Consider the following 23,871-nt stretch of genomic DNA (forward strand, 5'->3'; position numbering starts at 1 on the left):
GTTTAGGCGTTCAATTTAATTCTTGCAGCTCATTCAAAATGTTCTCTAGGCGGCTGTAGGACATACAGCAGCTTTAACTGTTGTCATATGTGAATATGCATATGTTCTGCCTTGCATATGAATTTGAGTTTCTCACCTCTGCAGCTGGCGAAGGAAGTGCTCAAGTAATTGTTGACGAGGAGTGGACTCATTCTCTGTATTAGGGAATAGTGAACATGAATAATACTGACATTTTTAAGTGCTTCTTAACCGATATTAGCTACATTTGGCCCTTGCCTTGTTGTGTCCGACATGCTCGCACAGGCCTGTCGGCTTGGTGCTCCACGTCCACCTTCATACTGGGGTGAAATTCCTCCACTTCCGGTTCAATCTCAATCCTCTCCTTTTTCCTTTTCTTTTCTTCAGGCTGGGGGAATACGACACTTATGAGTATCTATTGTTCTATCACATGAAATTAGCTTTACTCACCTCGATCACTACACTTAAAGTTTTTGATATTGTGAAAGGTTCCACAGGCCCACTGGTGTTGACAACAGTGGCAGTTGCAGTATCAGATTCATTCTGCTCTCGCTCTCTCTTCTTCCTTTTTTCCTCCTGCAAATGGTTTGTTCGAAAAGAACTGAGAAGCTTGGCAATAAGCAACAAAAACACACAATCATGTCTAAACCCAATCACGTCTGAAACCGACCTTCCGCCGCCTTCTCTCTTCGTCGTCCACATATTTGTCCTTGTCTTTTTCAGACTTTTTCTTTTTCTTCTTTCTATCCTTGTGGCGTTCATGGTCGGACCTGTCATCGTAGTAGCTGGAGTCATGGCCCGAACCCGAGAGTTCAGTTACTTCACTTCCTCCGACTTTAAGCACAAGCTTCAGTGGTTTTTTCAAAGCCTTGTCCTCATAATCTGAAAGCATTTTATTTTCAAATGACGTTAACAAGAAGAGAATATTTTGGCATTACATTCTCATTGGGGAGCCATTTAAGGATTTGCCTATTCGTCCATTTTCTCCAGCTTGTCCCTATTGGGGTCGCTGGAGCCTATCTCAGCTGCATTCGGGCAGAAGGCGGGGTACACCCTGGACAAGTCACCACCTCGTCGCAGGGCCAACTTCCATTTAATTTTAAATGATCAAAAACTACATCTAAAAATAAACGACAGTTGTAGACAGTCAATCATTTCAATCACTTAGTAATCATGTTAAAAAACACACACACATAATAATGAAGAGAATTTACATTATCAGAGTATTATTATACAAATACCAATAATACATTTTACGCATACATTTGGTAATGCAGTGTTTTTTCTAAATTATTAACACATCTACTGTGTAAATATAACAATGTTCGATAGCACTGCTAGCTAGTAATGGACAAATATGACAATAACATTAACTGAGGCAAACATTGTTAATTGATCTTTTATCAAAATTGCATGAAATACCGTCAACTGTTCGCCACTCCGGTTTATGTTTCTTGTGTTTCTTCCCCATTTTGTGATAGATTACAGCAAAAAACGTAGGTTTATCCCGTCTATGGAGCAGACGGCATCACTAGCATCTGGTTTAGCATCAGAGCAAACGCTAACCGGAAGTGACGTTGAAATGTCTCATCATTTCCGGGTCAAATAAGCGCGCTGAATTCGAGTAACATTTTCTTCCCATCGCGCTGGACTGTGTTCCGCTGGATAAACTGTCGCCAACTTGTCGACGTCGGTGCTGTAAAGTATGTTTTCATTTGTGTTGTATTTACTTTTAGTCTGCGAGGAATGTTAAGGCGTTATTTCATGGCTGCAACGACACGGGGCTGTCCGAGCTAGCTATACATGACATAGGGCGAGCTGAAATGACCATTTTTGTTCAATTTTTAAACGCAATAGTAACACATTGTCTCAACATTTATATTGTATTTCATTGTGTTGTTAGTTTAATAATCAGAAGTTTGACAGAATTGCAATATTTCTCAAAAGGAATGCAAAGTAACAGAATGGACGTGGACCATCATCAAAAGAAAATCAATATAGAAGTCCATCTCAAATCACAAAGGTGGGTTTTCTTCTTCTTCTTTTTTTTAAGTCACAGTATTGAAAACCTTTTTAGGCAAGGCAAGGCAACTTTATTTATATAGCACGTTTACAACAATTTTTAAATTGGACCAAAGGGCTTTACAGGTTAAAAAGCATAGAGCAAAAAAACAAAACAAAGAACATAAACAGTGCATAAGCTAAACAAGATAGTGCAAAAGAAATACGGTGAAAGGGTTCGGATAAAAAGTAAAATTGCAAGTATCGTAATGGAAGTGAGTACACTGCTGACATTTTAGCAATCATTATATTATATGTTCTTAGGTTATAATTAGTAGGGGTGTGGGAAAAAATCGATTCGCATTCGAATCGCGATTCTCACATTGTGCGATTCAGAATCGATTCTCATTTTTAAAAATTTGATTTTCTTTCTTTCTTTATTATTATTTTTTAAAATTAATCAATCCAACAAAACAATACACAGCAATACCATAACAATGCATGCAATACAATTCCAAAACCAAACCCGACCCAACAACCCTCAGAACTGCAATAAACAGAGCAATTGAGAGAAGATACAAACACATCACAGAACAAACCAAAAGTAGTGAAACAAAAATGAATATTATCAACAACAGTATTAATATTAGTTACAATTTCAACATAGCAGTGATTAAAAATCCCTCATTGACATTATCAGTAGACAGTTATAAAAAAATAAAATAAAGAACAATAGTGTCACAGTGGCTTACACTTGCATCGCATCTCATAAGCTTGACAACACACTGTGTCCAATATTTTCACAAAGATAAAATAAGTCATATTTTTGGTTCATTTAATAATTAAAACAAATTTACATTATTGCAATCAGTTGATAAAACATTGTCCTTTACAATTATAAAAGCTTTTTACAAAAATCTACTAAATAATACATTATAAATGGGTTATACTTGTATAGCGCTTTTCTACCTTCAAGGTACTCAAAGCGCTTTGACAGTATTTCCACATTCACCCATTCACACACACATTCACACACTGATGGCGGGAGCTGCCATGCAAGGGTTAAACAGCACCCATCAGGAGCAAGGGTGAAGTGTCTTGCCCAAGGACACAACGGACGTGACTAGGATGGTAGAAGGTGGGGATTGAACCCCAGTAACCAGCAACCCTCCGATTGCTGGCACGGCCACTCTTCCAATACTACTCTGCTTGCATGTCAGCAGACTGGGGTAGATCCTGCTAAAATCCTATGTATTGAATGAATAGAGAATCGTTTTGAATCGGGAAAATATCGTTTTTGAATCGAGAATCGCGTTGAATCGAAAAAAATAGATTTTGAATCGAATAGTGACCCTAAGAATCGATATTGAATCGAATCGTTGGACACCCAAAGATTCGCAGCCCTAATAATTAGAGATGTCCGATAATATCGGACTGCCGATGTTATCGGCCGATAAATGCTTTAAGATGTAATATCGGAAATGATCGGTATTTGTTTTAAAAAGTAAAATGTATGACTTTTTAAAACGCCGCTGTGTACACGGACGTAGGGAGAAGTACAGAGCGCCAATAAACCTTAAAGGCCTACTGAAAGCCACTACTACCGACCACGCAGTCTGATAGTTTATATATCAATGATGAAATCTTAACATTATAACACATGCCAATACGGCCGGGTTAACTTATAAAGTGACATTTTAAATTTGCCGCTAAACTTCCGGTTCGAAACGCCTCTGAGGATGACGTATGCGTGTGACGTAGCCCGGCGAACACGGGTATGCCTTCCACATTGAAGCCGATACGAAAAAGCTCTGTTTTCATTTCATAATTCCACAGTATTCTGGACATCTGTGTTCGTGAATCTGTTTCAATCATGTTCATTGCATTATGGAGAAGGAAGCCGAGCAAGCAAAGAAGAAAGTTGTCGGTGCGAAATGGACGTATTTTTCGAACGTAGTCAGCCACAACAGTACACAGCCGGCGCTTCTTTGTTTACATTCCCGAAAGATGCAGTCAAGATGGAAGAACTCGGATAACAGAGACTCTAACCAGGAGGACTTTTGATTTGGATGCACAGACGCCTGTAGAGAACTGGGACAACACAGACTCTTACCAGGATTACTTTGATTTGGATGACAAAGACGCAGACGTGCTACTGTGAGTATGCAGCTTTGGCTTTTTTTTGCGTATGTACGTAACTTTTTTAAAATATATAAGCTTTATGAACCTTGGGTTAGGTGAACGGTCTTTTGGGCTGAGTGATTGTGTGTGTTGATCATGTGTTTGAATTGTATTGGCGTGTTCTATGGAGCTAGGAGCTAGCAGAGGAGCTAGGAGCTAGCATAACACGTACCGTACCGTACGTGCGCGTCACGTACGTAACTTTTTAAAAATATATAAGCTTTATGAACCTTGGGTTAGGTGAACGGTCTTTTGGGCTGAGTGATTGTGTGTGTTGATCAGGTGTTTGAATTGTATTGGCGTGTTCTATGGAGCTAGGAGCTAGCAGAGGAGCTAGGAGCTAGCATAACAAACACGCAGGTGTTATTATGCAGGATTAATTTGTGGCATATTAAATATAAGCCTGGTTGTGTTGTGGCTAATAGAGTATATATATGTCTTGTGTTTATTTACTGTTGTAGTCATTCCCAGCTGAATATCAGGTACCGTGAGTATGCAGCCTTGGCTGCTAAACATTCGATAACTTGACCGTATGTGCGCGTCACGTACGTAACTTTTTAAAAATATATAAGCTTTATGAACCTTGGGTTAGGTAAACGGTCTTTTGGGCTGAGTGATTGTGTGTGTTGATCAGGTGTTTGAATTGTATTGGCGTGTTCTATGGAGCTAGGAGCTAGCAGAGGAGCTAGGAGCTAGCATAACAAACACGCAGGTGTTTTTATGCAGGATTAATTTGTGGCATATTAAATATAAGCCTGGTTGTGTTGTGGCTAATAGAGTATATACATGTCTTGTGTTTATTTACTGTTGTAGTCATTCCCAGCTGAATATCAGGTCACCCCCGGCTCTCACAGCATCTTCCCTATCTGAATAGCTTCCACTCCCCACTAGTCCTTCACTTGCACTTTACTCATCCACAAATCTTTCATCCTCGCTCAAATTAATGGGGAAATTGTCGCTTTCTCTGTCCGAATCTCTCTCACTTCATGCGGCCATCATTGTAAACAATAGGGAACTTTGTGTATATGTTCAACTGACTACGTCACGCTACTTCCGGTAGGTGCAAGCCTTTTTTTTATCAGATACCAAAAGTTGCAATCTTTATCGTCGTTGTTCTATACTAAATCCTTTCAGCAAAAATATGGCAATATCGCGAAATGATCAAGTATGACACATAGAATAGATCTGCTATCCCCGTTTAAATAAAAAAAATTCATTTCAGTAGGCCTTTAAAGGCACTTCCTTTGCGTGCCGGCCCAGTCACATAATATCTATGACTTTTCACACACACAAGTGAATGCAAGGCATACTTGGTCAACAGCCATACAGGTCACCTGAGGGTGCCCATATAAACAACTTTAACACTGTTACAAATATGCGCCACACTGAACCCACACCAAACAAGAATGACAAACATATTTCGGGAGAACATCCGCACCGTTACACAACATAAACACAACAGAACAAATACCCAGAACCCCTTGCAGCACTAACGCTTCCGGGACGCTACAATATACAGCCCCCGCTACCCCCTACCCGCCCCCACCTCAACCTCCTCATGCTCTCTCATGGGGGCGACAGTTTTGATGTTAAAGGTCTAAAGAAATTATGCAGAAGGTCCAGAGGGTTGGATTGAAAATATTAACGGTCCGCATTTTGCCCAGGTCTGAACTAGGGGCAACATCTCTTAAACTTGCATATGCACAAAACAGGGTAGAAAAGTTGCATACAAATGTATGTGATCTATCAAAACACAACCTCTACTTTATACTTGGCGTACACAGACATGTCAAAAAGGCAACACAAATGTTAAGCAGTGAAGTGAAGTCATATGTTAGAAACACATTTGAGCCTACATGCATTGGAATGAATGAAGGTTTATGAATAAAGAAAAGCACTGATGTCCTATATTTATTTCGATAGTAGTTTTATATTTAAAATGTGTGATTAATATTTGCATTATTGACTTAAAACAATTGTGGACATGTGTCATTTAAAGTAAATAGCCTATATTGTATGGCTCTTCAACAGATGAGTGGTGAGTGTGAATTGTTGATAGCCATGTTAGCAAAGTAACATGGACAACATTATAGCCTATCATAACAACAACTCTAGGACTGCAGTGAGTGATAAGCCAGATAAAAACGGACTGCCGAGCTATTTTTATCCAATATAATTAATAATTGTGTTAAAATATAGAAATGTTTAATATATTTATTCTGTTAAACCACTGATTGTAACATAAGCTACCCGTGTTGTTCTTGTTATATTTTTTGCAAACATTCACTTCAATAATTGTAATATTCATAATATTTCCTTGGTGTCCATGGCAACATAACAACAAATATTTTACAATATAGAAATAAGCCAATTAACTCTGTAACTTTATTAATGTTTTAAACTTTGAGGACAGCCGCTAATTGCATCCACCTTTAATCTACAATCATTATGAAAGACATGGCGACGGATGTATTTTTATTATGCATTTGAAATCGTAAATAAAGGTACCGGTAAATAAAAATCTGCTTACAGCGGAGCCAGTTGGAGGCCATCGATTCCGCCCAAAAAACCCCATTAAAAAACATCCAAAAAGCGCTAACAATAATCTATTTACATTTAGGGACTTGAACATCAACCAAGTATTAGTGATATTGTTATTATAAGCGCTAACACAGACAAAAGAGCAGCGCCGGCATCACCAGTGTGTGCGTCGATCTTGTATACCTAGGCACCATCCACCTTTTCTTTGCGAGGATTATGAGTCATTCTTCATCTAAACTGGACTACAACAAGATTCTATCAGTCAGCATCCTAATGACAGCAGACATTGTACAGTAAGTGATGTTTTATTATGTCTGTTGGGTTTCATAGAGTCTGCAGTGAGTAGTAATTAGTGATGTTGCGCGTGTGTGCCTATGTTTACAACATCGAGTGAGTGGTAACCTGTTACCTCGCTTCCCTGCTTGTGGAAGTTTATTGTAGATCATAAATAATGCTTCTCACGTGGATACTAAAAGGACAAGGATGTAATTCGACATGTTGGTACCCTTTGATAGCCAAGTTAGACCCGAAAATGGCGAGAACGACATGAAAAGACGCTTGGTTTCACCCTCCTTTTCTTTGCGAGGATTATGAGTTATTCTTCATCCAAACTGGACTATAACAAGATTCTATCAGTCCGCATCCTAATAACAGCAGACATTGCACAGTAAGTGATGTTTTATTATGTCTGTTGGCTCTCAAAGTCTGCAGTGAGTAATAATCAGTGATGTTGGGGGGAAAAAGCGAACGTTGTGATGCGTTTTTTTAATTATTGCGATACCTAGGCTTAAAATGAGCAAAACACGTAAATATTAAATGGTATTATAAATATGTCTGTTTCTACATTACATATAGTTGCATCAATACAACACCTTAATGGAGGTGTTTGAATGCTTCGTTGGCAGAATTGAGCGACTCATAGGCTCCATTGTAAGCAGACTTTTGATTGCATTTATTTACAATTTAGAATGCATAACAAAAAGAAAAATGTGTGTTCTTGTCTTACATAAGGATTGCAAAAGATAGGGAAAATTCCAAAAAAGTGCACTTCCCCTTTAAATGCCGCAGTCATTTTACTAATTTGTGTTAGCAGCTATTTAATGTGTGATAACTCATGTTCAGTGCATGGTAAATTGTCTTTTTCGAAGACATACAGTGCATCCGGGTTAGTATTCACAGCGCTTCACTTTCTCCACATTTTTTTATGATACAGGCCAACCTTTCCAAATAGGAATATATTTATTTTTGTCCTCAAAATTCTGAAGATAATACCTAAAGACAATGTGAAAGTTTTTTTTTTAATTTGCAAATTTATTAAAACAAAAAATCACACTCATCTTTGGCAGCAATTACAGCCTCAAGTCTTTTTTAATATGATGCCACAAGCTTGGCGCACCAATCTTTGGGCAGTTTCGTCCATTCCTCTTTGCTCATTCCTCTTTGCAACACCTCTCAGGCTCCATCAGGTTGAATGAGAAGCGTTGGTCTTCATCCAGGCTGTCGCTGTACATTGCAGCATTCATCTTTTCCTCTCCTAACAAGTCTCCCAGTTCCTGCCACTGGAAAACATCCCCACAACATGATGCTGCCACTACCATGCTTCACTGTATGGATGGTATTGGCCCGGTGATGAGCGGTGCCTGGTTTTCTCCAAACATGACGCCTGGCATTCACACCAAAGAGTTCAATCTTTCAGACCAGGCAATTTCGTTTCTCATGGTCTTTCAGGTGCATTTTGGCAAACTTTTTTACTAAGAAATGGCTTCCTTCTGGCCACTATACATTACAGGCCTGATTGGTGGATTGCTGCAGAGATGGTTGTCCTTCTGAAAACCTCCCCTCTTTTCACAGAGGAATGCTGTAGTTCTGACAGAGTGATCATCATGTTCTTGGTCACCTCCCTGACTAGACTAAGTTGAATGCAGCAATGTACAGAGACATACTGGATGAAAATCAACGCTTCCCATCCAACCTGATTGAGCTTGAGAAGTGTTGCAAAGAGGAATGGGCAAATGTGCCCAAAGATAGGTGTGCCCAGCTTGTGGCATTGTATTCAAAAAGACTTGAGGCTGTAATTTCTACCAATGGTGCATCAACAAAGTACTGAGCAAAGGCTGTGAATACTTATGTATATGATTATTTTATTTTTAAATAATTTGCAAAAAAATATAATCAACTTTTTCACATTGTCATTGTAGGGTGTTGTGTGCAGAATTTTAAAGACAAAAATGTATTTATTCCATTTTAGAATAAGGCTGTAACATAACAAAATGTGGAAAATATGAAGTGCTGTGAATACTTAAGGAATGCAATGCAATAAAAAGGGTTGTACATTTGTGAAATACTGTCCTGTGTCAGTTATATGTTGATAGGATTGCTTTTCTATTATTCATGTTTATACTTACATTGCAGTGGAGTAAAATTGTCTGAGGTGAAGATGCATGTCCAGGCTCTGCTAAGTCGCCACTGTGTGGTGTTTGGAAACTACAAGTGGACAGAGTTTGATGAAGACTTTCTACGCAGTCATGTGAAATCTGTGGCAGTCGTTGATCTGGAGGAGATGGCATCTCAGGTGCTTTTTCATTTGTTTAAACACACTTAGATTTGTACTTATGAGTGATACAGTTTTGGTTCACCTAGACTTTCTTGCTTTTCTTATGTTCAGCCTCTCGATTTGTCGAGCTGTGCAATCACCATTCACATGTTCACCCTCAATGAGGATGGACCCAGCACGCTTAGTTTGGAGGAGGATGAGGAACTTTCAGCTGCTAATCATTGGTTGCTTCCAGCAGGTGATCCAGAACATTCCACACTGAGTCAACCAACATGGTCCTTTGCATTTGTAAAATATAAATTTGGCCAAAGAAGCAGCTTTTATTACTATCGTCATGTTGTGATATTGCATGTTGATGACACATTCTACAGAGCTGTACACTTAGCGTTGTCACTTTTAACACCGGTGCTACTAAATGAAAAAACTTAGTAGCACAGAACATTTTTTGTGGCAAAAATACATTTGGGAGCAATATGAAATGTCTTAATATCATAATTTGATTATTAATACTCAAACAATGTACACATGTGCACTCATACATATAAACACAATGCCATCATAAGGCTTACTGTAAAGTTAAATTAAAAACAGAGAACATCCTTAAACAGTGCTAGCACTGTCGCTAACACTAGTGTAGGCTTGGGCGATATGGACCAAAACTCATATCCCGACATGGACCAAAACTCATATCCCGATATAAAGTACTTTGACCCATAAACTAACCCATAAATGGAAATGTCCGTTAATGTAACTATATATCTCCACCATGCCTTGACTTGGAATATTCAGGACTGATAGGGATCCCACATACACAAAAACAGGTACCAACAAGACATAAAAGTTTTTGCATTATATAAGAAAAGTCAAAAATAATCTCCAATCTTCTTTAAAAAACATCAACTCAATTCTTCAGCTAACAAAAACACAAAAGAACAAAATATGAAATAAAGTGCTGTGGTTTAAAAGGACATATTTAAATGTCAGCAGCAACATGAAAATAATTGACCTTTAACATTGGTGTTTGTATAGGTAAACATTATTATAGGACATACACACAAAGGTTTTAGACTTGCTAACTTAGAAGCGGTCTGGTAATAGACAAATATCATCTATTGCTGTATGGCGAGTGGTTATACAGCTGGATGGAGTGCGGAATAAAGGAGTTCTTGAATTGCACACTGTGGGAGTGAAGCTGAAGGAGCCTATTGGAGTATGAGCTCCGTTGTCCCACAATTGTCTAGTGGAGTGGGTGGGCAGGATTGACCATGTTGGAGAGCAATTTGTCCAGTGACCTCCTGTCCCTAACTGACACAAACGTCTCCAACTGCGTGCCAGTAGTTTGGCCGGCTTTCCAGATCAGTTTGTCAATCCGGTTTAAGTCCATTTTGCCGATGCTGATCCCCCAACAAACCACTGCAAAGTACACACACTGGCCACAACAGACTAAAAACAAATCTCCAACAGCTTGCTGCACACATTAAAGGACCTAAGCTTCCTCAGGAAAAAGAGTCTGCTCATGCCCTTCTTCTATACAGCTTTGCTGTTGTCCTTCCAGTCCAGTCTGCTGTCCAAGTGGACTCCCAGGTACTTATACTGGTCCACTACTGCCTCCTCCCGGCCCTGGATGTTGATAAGCTCCACAGGGGTCATTTTCTTCTTGAAGTCGATGACCAGCTCCTTGGTCTTACCCACATTAAGGAGCAGATGGTTAGCTTGAGACCACTCCACAAAGTCAGCGATCAGTGTCCTGTACTCCAATTCCTGTCCCTATCCGATACACCCGACCACAACAGAGTCATCAGAGTATTTCTGCAGGTGGCAGGACCTGGAGCTATACTGGAAGTCTGAGGTGTACAGGGTGAACAGGAACAGGACAGTCCTCTGTGGTGCACCTACACCACTGACCACTGTATCCCCAGTCACACAAACTGGGGCCTGTCAGACAAGTAATCAGTTATCCAAGAGGTACTGGATGAATTAACACCCATCCTGGACAACTTGTCACTCATCAGAATTGGTTGGATGGTGTTAAAGGCAATGGAAAAATCACAGAACATGATCCTCACAGTGCCCTTCCCACCATCCAGGTAAGAGTGAGCACGATGCAGCAGGTAGATAACAGCCTCATCCACCCCAACATGGGGCTGATACGCAAGCTGTAGAGGGTCCAGGGAAGGAGCCAACACGGATCTCCGCTGAGCCAGCACAAGTCTCTCGAGGACCTTCATGACATGAGACGTCAGGGCAACCGGTCTGAAGTCGTTCAAGCCAGGTGGGATGGGCTTCTTGGGCACCGGCACTATGCAGGATGTTTTCCATAGCGCTGGTATCCTTTCTAACTTCAGACTCCGGTTGAAGATGAAGTGCAGTATCTCAGTCAGCTGAGCAGCACAAGTGTTCAGAACCCAGGAATATCAACCTGGCAACTTCTTCATGATGCTGTGTGATAGGCTGTGTTCTGAAAATTACTTTTAAAAAGTAATTACTTATAGTTACTCATTACTTTACTGAAGAAGTAATTTAATTACCAATGGAATTACTCTTTAATAAATGTACATTACATTATTAGAGAAATTAATGCTTGGGAAGACTGTCTCCCGGCTGGCCTGGGGATCCCCCGGGAGGAGCTGGACAAAGTGGCTGGGGAGAGGCAGGTCTGGGCTTCCCTGCTTAGGCTGCTGCCCTCGTTACCCGACCTCGGATAAGCGGATAAGATGGATGGATGAGAAATTAATGCATTACCTAAAAAAAAACTTCAAATATCTGGCATAATGCAGTTGATATAAGTTTCATGTGAAAGCAGTGTGTGCGTCTGTGTGCCTTTTTTAAAAGGCGGTGCCTAGAACTAAAACCTTTTTTTTCTGTATTGGAAGACTGAGTGTGTGAACTAGGAGTAGCAGCCCCCTGCTTCTCTTTTGTGCATGGCGCAGAAGGGAGGGACACACAGCTTTCAGCGCCCAGCCGCGCACGGAGTAATCAATGACACTTCCGCGTCAATCACTTGTGCATTTAATTACAGTTATGGTTTAAGTTCATGTCAAACATGCTATACAGATGGGAAAAATGTGCTCTAGTTTGATAACATTTGGATGGATTTATTTTAGGAGCAAAATGCAATTACAGGGTTGAAATTCCTATTTGCATGTGTGTGACATGTTTTTTTTTCAAGTCGCATTTGCGAGTAAATGTGTTGCACCGTACAGCCCTGATTCTAGCTGTGTCTGCAAATTTGACAAGCGAACGAATGTGTCTTCAACACAATGTAGCTTCCTCGCTAGTGGCTAACGTCCCTCCACAGTGCAAAGCTGCTTTGAAGTTAACAATCCTTGCCTGCATAGTGTCAAATAAACTCTTTCTTAAATGTAACATTACCACTGGATGACGAGGAATAGGTAGATACTAACATGGTCAGATCGTAATTTTTGTTATTGTTTACAAACTCAGGAAGTACCTGGACACAGGAATAAACTAAGGTCAAAAACCAAAGGATTAAATTCAAAGACAATTGCCTGTATTCTGTGACGTGAAAAATAGCGGCGGTCAACCAAGCCAAGATGGCTGTTATGCAGCAAGCAGCGCGTCGCAAGGGGCCTAGATCTTCCTGCAAAAAGCAGATGCGAGCAAAAAATCAAACTATGCATGGAATACTTTAGATCCCTATACTTTATATAAAAAAAAAGATTTGTCGAGTGATATCAAGGATTTCATCAATCGGTGGAGTTCCCAGACATGTTAAACTATCTTGTGCTCCAGGTATCATTCTACATGAAAAAACAGATGAATACTTGGAAAAGCATTGAGGTCTGCACCTCTTGGTGTGTGGCTGGGTCAAGGAAATTGGAATCAAGATTCTCCCGGATAATTATGCATAAATTTTGCTCGGGTAAGGTTGTATTTCATGATTTAACATCGCGTCTGCAGCCATGTTTGTTGCCTTGTTTGTTGTTGCATGCACCGTTTACAAGTATGCATGTTTTTCCTCGTCTTTATTAAAATATAACTATAGAAGTCGACATTGTGTTTGCTAAAGCTTCATTTAGGACTGCTGCTTCTGGTAAAAGCTTAACTCTTCTTGTTTTTCCTTAAATTTTTTATTTTTTTATGTAGACTGACCGAGTTGGTGCTTTACAAAACAATCGTAGCAAAAATGTGTTTTAAGAGAAACTAATATTTAAATGGCAAATACTAAACGTTAGAAGTATATCAATCAAACCTTTAACAAAGTGTTCACTGCAAACTTGTGCATTGTTTGACTCCGCTCCCTTAGACTGGGGTGTGTGGCACTTTTCTCGTCGTCTTTCGTAAAATCTTGCACTTTTTCGCCCTTCTTGATTACCTCTCGAGGAACTCTGAAGAAGCGTTTATTCTTTTCGCGATTTGAACGGTTCCTACAGCCAAAAACAATGCAAGCATAGGGCATTTTTCTTTGAGAAAGGCCAAATGGCGCCTAGTACCCATTGAGAACAGACACTGGCTTGACCACGGCTCATATGAGCCGGACGTGACATCATGTAAATCCAAGCAATAGTAGAGAATAATTTAAATATTTTACTCACTGAAGTTCTTATGAGTCACTTACTGAAGTGAATCGGATACTTAAAATTGTTTTGAGTTGTTGCAGATGTTGACTTTTGCTCATTTTATATATTATTTATTTTATTATCTATTTTGATAATGAGGTTATTGTATGCAGAATGCTGGTGCCAGCAACTAAAACAGTGGTCTGTACAGATAAATACACATTATCAGGTTCTCCATTGGATTTTCTATTCAGGAGGGTAATAACTGAGAACCACTTTGTTAGCCCAACATGCGTAGATTTTGTTTCATCCTGACCATGTTTCATTTTCCATGCTTTAAGATACAATTGTCCATGTTTTCTAACAGCTGAGTTCCATGGGATTTGGGAGAGTCTAGTGTATGAGAGTGGAGTCAAAACTCAGGTAAGCCAATTTGGCAACTAATTCTCAACTGGCACTATGATGTGATTCCATAAGCATGCAGATAACACACTCCTCATTTCCCTCTAGCTGCTTGATTATGTCACAACAACGATGTACTTCTCAGACAAAAACGTAGACAGCAACCTGATTTCTTGGAATCGTGTAGTGCTACTTCATGGTAACTAAAGGAGAACCATCCCAATATTATAGTTGGTTATACGTGTATCTTATGTCCAGTGCAGCGTGTCTAGACCTCTCTGTGTTTACACATCCAGGGCCCCCAGGCACAGGGAAAACATCCTTGTGTAAAGCTCTCGCCCAGAAACTGTCAATCAGACTGTCAAGTCGGTACGAACGTGTTCATTTAATTTAATCAAGCTCAGCACCTGCACATTCATGTTCTTCTTCTCTACTCTCTCTCTAACTCCAGGTACACATATGGACAATTTGTAGAGATAAACAGCCACAGCTTGTTCTCAAAGTGGTTCTCTGAGGTACTGAGCTCCGTGTTTCACTGGAGTCTATTAAAAATGAAACCGATCACCTTTGGTAGCTAACCAAGCTTCTTTGTTGCAGAGCGGCAAACTGGTCACAAAGATGTTTCAGAAGATCCAGCAGCTTATTGATGATAAAGAAGCTATTGTGTTTGTTCTCATTGATGAGGTAAATCACCAGCCATCTATTCTCTGATATACTGTATGTACACAGACAGCCAGCAAAGCTAATAACTAAATTTCTAAGTTTTCTTCATGCTCCACATTATTAATTGTGTGTCACTCAGTGTCAATATGTGTATTATACTAGATGAGCCAATTGTATGCTGTATGTTAGGGCTGGGCAATATGGCTGAAACTGTATCACGATATAAGTGCTTTATGTCGGTCAATATCGATCATTATTGATAATTTTTATTACCTATAGAAAATAAGGACCAGGAGAAAAATATATTAAATGAGAATAATTTTATTTAAAATGTAACCTTCCTCTGATTATAATCTCATCCGCTATCAAGGCAGAAAGGAAAGAAAAGTCAACACAACCATGGAAAACACTCAATGTAAACATAATCCGAAAATCACATTGAACACTTGAGAATAACCGTTTAAAATGAAGGTGCAAAACTAAGGAACATGTAAGAAATGCTTTATAAAGTGTAACAAAATAGTGCAACGTGTGAAAACGTAAACCTAGAGAAACCTGAGTAGAACTGTTTTATGCATGTGTAGTGCCAGAAAGTTACGGCTGTGCTTTAAGGGGTGAGCGCGGGTAAACTAGTGTTGTATTACCGGTTTAGGTGAAGACGAGCACCTTGCATAATTTACAGACCACTTTAGTCTGACTACGGTCTGTTTTGAAAAAATCAGCTGCCATACTGTCGAGGTGACTTCGCTTGTTTAATCGACAATTTATTTGCTCTCTGCTGCACTTATTTTCCGTTTGTCTTCTCACTTTATGCAAAGAATCAACCGTGAGACACCAAGATGGCACAACCAAGCCTATTAGCTGATACTGTTACCTGATTGGCTGTTAGCGGGTCTCTCCCACTAATCAGTGGTTACTGCCTACGGCGCGGCCACCGCTGCTGCCCACTGCTCCCCTCACCTCCCAGGGGGGTGAACAAGGGGATGGGTCAAATGCAGAGGACAAATTTCACCACACCTAGTGTGTGTGTGACAATCATTGGAACTTTAACTTAAGCAGAAAGCGAGTGCTTTTGTTCATACAACCAACCTTGCTGCGCAAGTTCCTCTTTCTTCTGATGAAAAATAAAATATTAACAATTTATTGAACATTTTTTATTGACATCGATCACATGTCTATCGCAATAGATAATAGTGTTTTATCGCCCAGGCTTTCTGTGAGTTAACTGTCGCTATTGACGTAAGGACTCTAACTTTAACAACGAGCACTAAAAGATAAAGCCATTGATCTACTTGATTTTTGGAGACAATCCAAAGAACATTACAGCAAAGTTCATGTTCTCAGTGATTTAAGTGACCATGCTGTGATCCCAACATTTAGAATGTGATGCTTACCTAGCTGTCCAAAGTTATGATGCCAAAGAACAAACATAATCGTGAATATTAAATAATGAGTTTCAGAGCATTTTTCAAGCACAATAAAAGGAAAACATTTTTGGTCATCACATGACATCATAAACAAATAAACTCATGCTATTTTAGGCTACGGCTAAAAAATGCCTACTGAATGTGTACTTAAAGGGGTCACAATATGTTTTTTTCTTTCTACATTTAAAACATTCCTTTTGGTCTACAAAACATGTAATGGTGACTTTTTTGAAACCAAAAAAAGTTCCACAAATTATGTTTTACAAACCATCTTCAAGCTGCTTTCTGACCATCTCTTCAGTATGCGCCATTTTGTGGGCAGTCTTATTTACGTGTCTCCTTTTTGACTGCGTCGTCCCCACATCAGCAATGTTGTAGTTTTTAGTGTTTCCATATGGAGTCTACTAACAGATATAAGTTAGAAGTATACACTACTTTGTATTAGAAATGGCAACAGCGGAGGATGCATGTGCATGTATGAACCAATCTGACCCACAACAAGAGTATAGAGAAAAAGAAGGAACTTCTTGACTACAACGTCTGACTACAATGGCAGACCCGCGCCAAGGTCTATGGGTAAAACTTTACCATATACGGAGATATCCGCTGACATCACCCATGAGAAAAAAACTAATTTTAAACGTCTCATTCAGAGGAAGTATGACGGAAGGCAAGATTGTTTTATAAATATCTCCACCCTGCCACCATGGTTAGATTTCACATTTTCGGTACTTTATGGAGAGTCCAAATACACACAAACAAATAGAGGTCCCCTTTAAAGCGGTCCTTCACCTTGCTGTCGTGGAAACAGCTCGCTGACTGGTAGGGCTACACCGTTAATAAAATCAACATAAAGGTTTTTTTTAGTGCGGCAAATAACATGAAGCTGAGTTTTCTTTTTCTTTTCCATCACCGGCATTTGAGTGACAGCCATGTTTGCCAATCAGAAATGTCTAGCCTCGCGTTGGTCTCTCGCTTCAAACAAAGACGTCTTACTTTGTGCATCGCTCTCAACAGCTTGCATGTTTATTTAACAGTACAATAGTGAACAATTCTACAGTAATGATACCGTAATTTCCGGACTATAAGCCGCTACTTTTTCCCCTCGTTCTGGTCCCTGCGGCTTATACAAGGGTGCGGCTTATTTACGGCCTGTTCTTCTCCGACACCGACGAAGAGGATTTCGGTGGTTTTAGTACGCAGGAGGAAGACGATGACACAATGATTAAAGACTGACTTTTCATATACCGGTAGGCTGGTTATTTTGATAACGTACAGGCGAGCACTTTGTATTACTTTGCACCGTTGTATTATTTGTACTCTGCACGAATGCTGTTCGCCATGTCAAAGATGTGAAAGTTTGATTGAATGATTGAAAGATTTATTGTTAATAAATGGGACGCTTTGCGTTCCCAAACAGTCATCTCTGTCCCGACAATCCCCTCCGTGGTAGCAGGAACCCCTATACACTACGGTAATTACACATCAAAACCCTGCGGCTTATAGTCGGGTGCGGCTTATATATGGAGCAATCTGTATTTTCCCCTAAATTTAGCTGGTGCGGCTTATAGTCAGGTGCGGCTTATAGTCCGGAAATTACGGTATATAAAAGTTAATATCCTTTTAAATGGTTACTGGCATCCATCCATCCATTTTCTATCGCTTGTCCCGTTCGGGGCCGCGGGGGTTGCTGGAGCCTATCTCAGCTGCACATGGGCGGAAAGCGGGGTACACCCTGGACAAGTCGCCATCTCATCGCAGGGCCAACACAGATAGACAGACAACATTCACACTCACATTCACACACTAGGGCCAATTTAGTGTTGCCAATCAACCTATCCCGGTGCATGTCTTTTGGAGGTGGGAGGAAGCCGGAGTACCCGGAGGGAACCCACGCAGTCACGGGGAGAACATGCAAACTCCACACAGAAAGATCCTGAGCCCGGGATTGAACTCAGGACTACTCAGGCATTATTATTATTTTTATATATTACATTATGATTACAGGGTGTACTTCCGACCGAATGCAGCCGAGATAGGCTCCAGCACCCCCCGCGACCCCAAAAGGGACAAGCGGTAGAAAATGGATGAATGGATGATTACATTGTATTACAAACACTGTATAGTTTTTATCAAATATTTATTCTGTTAAAGAGCATGATGTATTGTGGACAAAAGGTCAGAGTCTGTCTGCATAAAGCCAAATATTTTTTGAAGTAAATTATTGCATATTCTAATGTGTGGCACCTTGAGACAAGAGTTTATTGACAGTCTAAAAGTAACATGTCTTCCTTCACTTGTCATTTTTGCAGTTTTATGCATTTGTATGTATAAAAATCGCAAATCAAATCGCAATTTGAGAGAAAAATCGCGATTAAGTTTTTTCTTAAAATCGTGCAGCCCTATTGACGGGCCATTGGCTTGGCAACAGTTTAACATTGTTTTTGTTCCTTAACTGATTTTTTTTTGCTGCGTACCCAAGAAAGTAACACCCTGTTGAAATTCTTTAGTTTTTCAGTAAATATTTAACTCTGTGCCCAAATCTAGCCAGTGTTTCCCATACATTGATTAAATTGTGGCATCTCACCACAGTAAGATTTGGACCGCCACAAAACGATTAGGCGTGTTCGCCCACACTTGCATTATGCATCGCTCACAAACACTTTATGGTAGGACTGTGTGTAGCTTGTCTTTCCAACTCCGTACAGTAGGTGGCATTGTAACTCTTCTTCCTAACACGCCTCATATGTACATGTACACATAGACATCTTATAAGTAGACGCAGCATCGACCGCTACTGCCTACTGGCGCTGACGAGACACGGGGCCGCCATCTTGGAGTGGTGATCCTCTCCACTCAGTGTAATTCATTTGGCAGGAGCAATGAACTGTCAGCGCATTTAATTCATTTTACCTCACTGAATACCACTGATTTTCACATGTTTTTTTGTCATACGTGTAGCTATGATAAAGGACACATGTTTTATTATTCATAGTTTGCTTAACAGTAATAGAATATTCTTATATGCTATAAGTGACCAGACGTCCGAGATCAAAACTGGGAATATAATCCCAGAGAAGGGGGGAAAAAACGGTCAGCTATTTTTAAATTCAAGAAACAATAGGATTAGGTTATATATACATGCGTATATATCCTACATAAACAATGTATGAATACATTAGATATCTATATATCTTAGGGACCTATAGAATGTATCGCTGTTGCTGCAGCAGCAGAGAGTTTATTCTGTCTTGACACTTTGTATTACATTCTTCCCTTAAATGATAATGTTTACAGTGATTGTTTTAAATGTGTGTCGCTTTGGATAAAAGTGTCTGCCAAATACTTAAACATAAACATATATAAACACCTGAAAGTCTTTATATCAGCTAAAACCACCAATCTGTTTCACTGGATTCGGTATAAAACCAAATTCTGTCTTACCCAACAATGTTAGTATTTGAATATTGTTACTTGAAGCTAGAGTAAATTTAGACTTGTATAATACTGTATAGCCACTGTCCATCTGATTGTCTAGTTAGCTAACATATATTACCCCCTGCCCCTACACAATCTGGACTGTGGTCCTAACTTTTACCCCTGTTGGCTTTTACAATCTTTATCTTCATTTATTTCAACTTTATGTTATTCAAGTATGACATTTTTAAATTTAATTAATTTCATTGACAAGCAATTCTATTATAGTCATGCTCTTGTTTGCTAGCGGCTACGATTTCAGTACTATTGAAAATCTTTGCTCCTTCTCAACTCTGTGGTAATATTCTTTTCACAAAATACAACCAATAGTACATTAATGTTAAATCCCCCGATTCTTATTTTCAACAGTCCGCTCATTTGAGCAGGAAAACGCTGAACACCAGCCCGGCATCTTTGTTTTCTACCTGTCAACTGTCAGTTTAGGCTGCTCGCCGACTCTTCATCACCACTTCAAGATGGCGGCCGAATTTCTCGCGTCACAGCAGCCAATGCTGCGTCTACTTATAAGATGTCCATGCATGTACATACTACAGCTGACTTGGCGGAGCTTTAACGCATATGTTCATCAATGTAGTGATGTTTTAGATGCACAATGCAACTACAGTTAAAGTTTGATATAAAGGCGATATTCTATAAAACGCGGTCATGCAATGGACCCCAATTTTTCGCATCCTTTTTTCCACCAGTTAACATTGTTTTTCATTAATTATCAACACAAGAGTTGGGAATCTTTGGGGAAACTCACAATTCGATTACGATTCTAGTGCTACAATTAAAAATCGATTATTGATGCATCTTTAAATTATGTATATTGATGCAGTTTTACATTTCATTGTGGAATAATAAACAGTTAAATTAATTCCCACATTTATTAAAATTTAATGAAAATGTGGGCAAAACTGGACTATAAGTGCCCGATAGTAAAGGAGCTAGTCGAATCTCTCAGTGAGGTGGCTCGCTGCAGTCAGCCAATTTCTACCAAACATTTTCTTTATCGTCATCAATCCTCGTCGTTTGCTGGCAGGGACGTAAAGCAGTGGCGACAAATGATTGTTTACTTTCAAGATTGACCCTGTGATGAGGTGGCGACATGTCCAGGGTGTACCCCGCCTTCCGCCCATGTGCAGTTGGGATAGGCTCCAGCTCCCCCCATGACTCCATAAGGAACAAGCGGTAGAAAATGGTCATCTGAAAGAAAACAGGTCTTTTTGGAGGAGATTATTGACGCGTGTGCCCTTAAAAAATGCATTTGTCGAACTGCGACGAGACAGGATTATGCAGTCATAACACTCAAGCAAGAACGAAGCACAATGTAGAGAAGGAATTAAACAATTTAAAGACAGACTCACGCTACTTTTCACAGTCCACAAGACAGGAACTCACAAACGTAAACCACTATACCTTGGTAAATCTGCAAACCCCTGCTGTTTTCACCACATATATCCGGATAATTTTGTGAAAAAAGGGGTTAAAAAGTTCTATATAACTCATGCTCGGGAATAACATTATCAGGATTTTAATAAAAAATCTGCAATATGGTGGAGTCACAATATTTGAAGCACAATATTACAAGGGACGACTGTGTGTTTTCTCCTTAAAATGTGCTGGAGTGGGGGGTTGTTTGCTTCACAGCCAGGTAGGTGGTTTTGGGTTCAAATCTGGGCTCATCTTGGCTGTGACAAGTTTACAAGGGTTTTCTTTGCGCACACAGGCTTTTTTCACAGTCCAAAAACATGGACATGATGTTCCATTGCTGTGAATGGTTGTTTGTCTATTTGTGTCCTGTGATTGACTGGTGACCAGTCCAGGGTGAACCACGCCTCTCACCCTAAATCTCTTGAATAGTCTCCAGCTCACCTGTGAATGAATGAAATAATTCCAAGAAGATGTTTTTGTTACTGTCCTGTTGAAAGGTAGAGAGTCTGACAGCCGCAAGGAACGCTTGTCAAGCGGGAACCGAACCATCTGACGCCATTCGTGTGGTCAACTCTGTCCTCACTCAGCTAGACCAAATCAAACGGTTGCACAGCTTAACTTACCTTTTCACATTACTTTTTTTTCTTCCTTCCCATCATGTTCTATATGATGTTCCCTTTTGGCTTTTTATGTTCCAGACATTCCAACGTCGTGATCCTGACTACCTCCAACGTGACGGAAAAAATCGACTTAGCCTTTGTGGACAGGGCGGACATTAAGCAGTACATTGGGCCACCGTCTGTGAAGGGCATTTATCACATCTATCTTTCGTGCCTGGAGGAGCTCATGAAGGTAACTTCACTGGGGAATAAAGATGAGCAGTAGGACTATAAAGAGAAAATTGAGTGAAATGAATGATGTGTTCAGTGTCAGATCATTTACCCGCGCCAGCAGCTGTTCACCATGTTTGAGCTGGAGACCATGGGCTTTGCAAGAAGTGAAGTGTCAGAACACAGTCTAACCGTGAGGGACATCGCTGTGTGAGTACCCACTGCCAATCCTGTGCTCCTCATTTTTTCACACATAACATTTTGTTTTGTCCTGTTCAGAAAAAGCAAAGGTTTGAGCGGACGAGCTCTGAGGAAGTTACCGTTTCTTGCTCATGCCCTTTTTGTAAAGGTATGAATTGGCACAAAAATTATAGTTGATTGGTGTTTAAATGATTGGGTTACTTGCAGACCCCTACAGTGACTCTGGAAAGGTTTCTGGAGGCCATGGACCAGGCGGCCGATAAACAGAAGGAGGAAAAAGCTAACCTGGTGAACAGTTTTTGACACATTTTGTTCTTGGGTTCATGATTAGTTTTTTGGGGGGGTTGTCAGCCAACATCAGGTAACATGGTGCTGAAAGTTTACGTTTTTATGCCTTTGTTTTGTTGGCTCTATACTGCCCTGAAATGGTTTTTGTTCCTATTAGTAATTGTTTACAAAGCTTGCTGTTCGGAGTTAGCCTATAAACTCTTGATTTTATGCAGCACTTTAACTGCAACTTTGAACACAACTGCTTAATGTCTCTTTTTGAAGAGATTTTCCCCCAACACACATCTGATTACATTTTGTAGAAAGCAAATTAGGAACACTCAGCTAAGAAAGTAAATTCCAATTTTTATAGTTTAGAAAATAATTCAGTAAACAAATCCGTAGAATGACATCCTCTTAGTTACACAGACAATTCTCAATGGGTTATCAGATAACATTCATGTATTATAATATTCATATTTAAACAAATGATTGAATTCTTAAGATGTTGTATATTAACAGAAATAAAAACAAATTGTTTATACACAGCAGTAGTAAAATGTTTTTGTCACCAGATGGCGCCCTTATGCAGTTCACAAAGTCAACGGCTGCTGAATTAGCATTGTTATGAATTGACAATGTACCAAATTGAATGCAGGTTGTTGTCTATTACCAGTTCAGAGAGAGAGCAAGAACTAAAATAAATTGAATGCACTTGCTTGCTTTAGCTCCTAAAGTGCGACTGAGCCAATGCCGGATGACCTGAAAGCACAACTGTCAGGGTGCTCCTGATTCTTATCTGTCATAAGCGGAGTTTATATGAAGAGATCAGTGGTGCCATTGTTTATAGCAGCATGTCTCACATTCTGTGAATACTCGGCTTCTTTTGCATGTCAGCTGCTGAGTGCAGACAATGGGCTCTTTGTTTGTTGGCCAACAGCTTTTTTTTCTGCTTCTTCACACAACTTCAAAGCTTTCAGCAGAATGCATAAGGAAAGTTCATCTTTAATCCTAGACAATCGCACCAGTGTCACCATTAAAAACAACTTTGCAATGGGATTCTTTGCTAAAACACATTGCATTACTATCTAAAGTCTGTCATTAGGATCGAGCGGAGTAGTCATAGATGTTTTAAAAAAGAAATGGTGGATTGGATTCCCTCCATGCTAAAAAGTCCCTTGTGTCACAAAGATGCATGCTTGTGTTGGGTGAGAAAATTGGAGAAAGACTACAGTAAATAAAACCATAATTGCTCTGTCTGGAGGCTGTGCTCTTCTGACTGTTGTCGCTCCAAAGCAGGCAGCTGTCAAAAGGCAATCGAGTGAGAGGAGGAAGAAAAGTCACAAGCCCAT

General features: G+C 39.8%; 2 protein-coding genes across 4 annotated transcripts in view; one reads left to right on the forward strand and one right to left on the reverse strand.

Annotated features, from left to right (window-relative positions):
• Positions 1–1,598, reverse strand: part of brd9 (bromodomain containing 9) — a 14,616-nt gene extending 13,018 nt beyond the window's left edge. For 2 of the 3 annotated variants that reach the window (XM_062063014.1, XM_062063013.1), the window contains exons 1-5: positions 1,441–1,598; positions 689–900; positions 469–594; positions 277–406; positions 137–194 (exon numbers count right to left, since the gene is read on the reverse strand). In XM_062063014.1, the coding sequence (XP_061918998.1) occupies positions 137–194; positions 277–406; positions 469–594; positions 689–900; positions 1,441–1,489 (575 nt within the window). In that variant the 5' untranslated portion in view covers positions 1,490–1,598. Of the gene's footprint in view, positions 1–136; positions 195–276; positions 407–468; positions 620–688; positions 901–1,440 lie in introns of those variants that run through there. The other variant, XM_062063015.1, reaches the window with a different exon arrangement.
• Positions 1,566–23,052, forward strand: trip13 (thyroid hormone receptor interactor 13). Its single transcript, XM_062063018.1, has 14 exons — positions 1,566–1,721; positions 1,966–2,041; positions 9,154–9,313; positions 9,407–9,533; positions 14,183–14,238; positions 14,326–14,416; positions 14,514–14,586; positions 14,669–14,732; positions 14,815–14,901; positions 21,719–21,825; positions 21,920–22,073; positions 22,149–22,261; positions 22,331–22,400; positions 22,460–23,052. Exons 2-14 carry the CDS (start codon positions 1,968–1,970, stop codon positions 22,553–22,555), a joined length of 1,272 nt encoding a protein of 423 aa, XP_061919002.1. The 5' UTR covers positions 1,566–1,721; positions 1,966–1,967; the 3' UTR covers positions 22,556–23,052.
• The last annotated feature ends 819 nt before the right edge of the window (positions 23,053–23,871 follow it).

Source organism: Entelurus aequoreus, linkage group LG11 (assembly GCF_033978785.1).
Source record: "Entelurus aequoreus isolate RoL-2023_Sb linkage group LG11, RoL_Eaeq_v1.1, whole genome shotgun sequence".
Taxonomy (NCBI): domain Eukaryota; kingdom Metazoa; phylum Chordata; class Actinopteri; order Syngnathiformes; family Syngnathidae; genus Entelurus; species Entelurus aequoreus.

Bases quoted from the DNA above. Each gene is read 5' to 3' on its own strand.
- trip13 (XM_062063018.1), top strand. From the start codon at position 1,968: ATGCAAAGTAACAGAATGGACGTGGACCATCATCAAAAGAAAATCAAT. The intron at 9,314-9,406 runs GTGCTTTTTCAT...TCTTATGTTCAG, and splicing joins TGGAGGAGATGGCATCTCAG to CCTCTCGATTTGTCGAGCTG. The intron at 22,262-22,330 runs GTGAGTACCCAC...TGTCCTGTTCAG, and splicing joins ACCGTGAGGGACATCGCTGT to AAAAAGCAAAGGTTTGAGCG.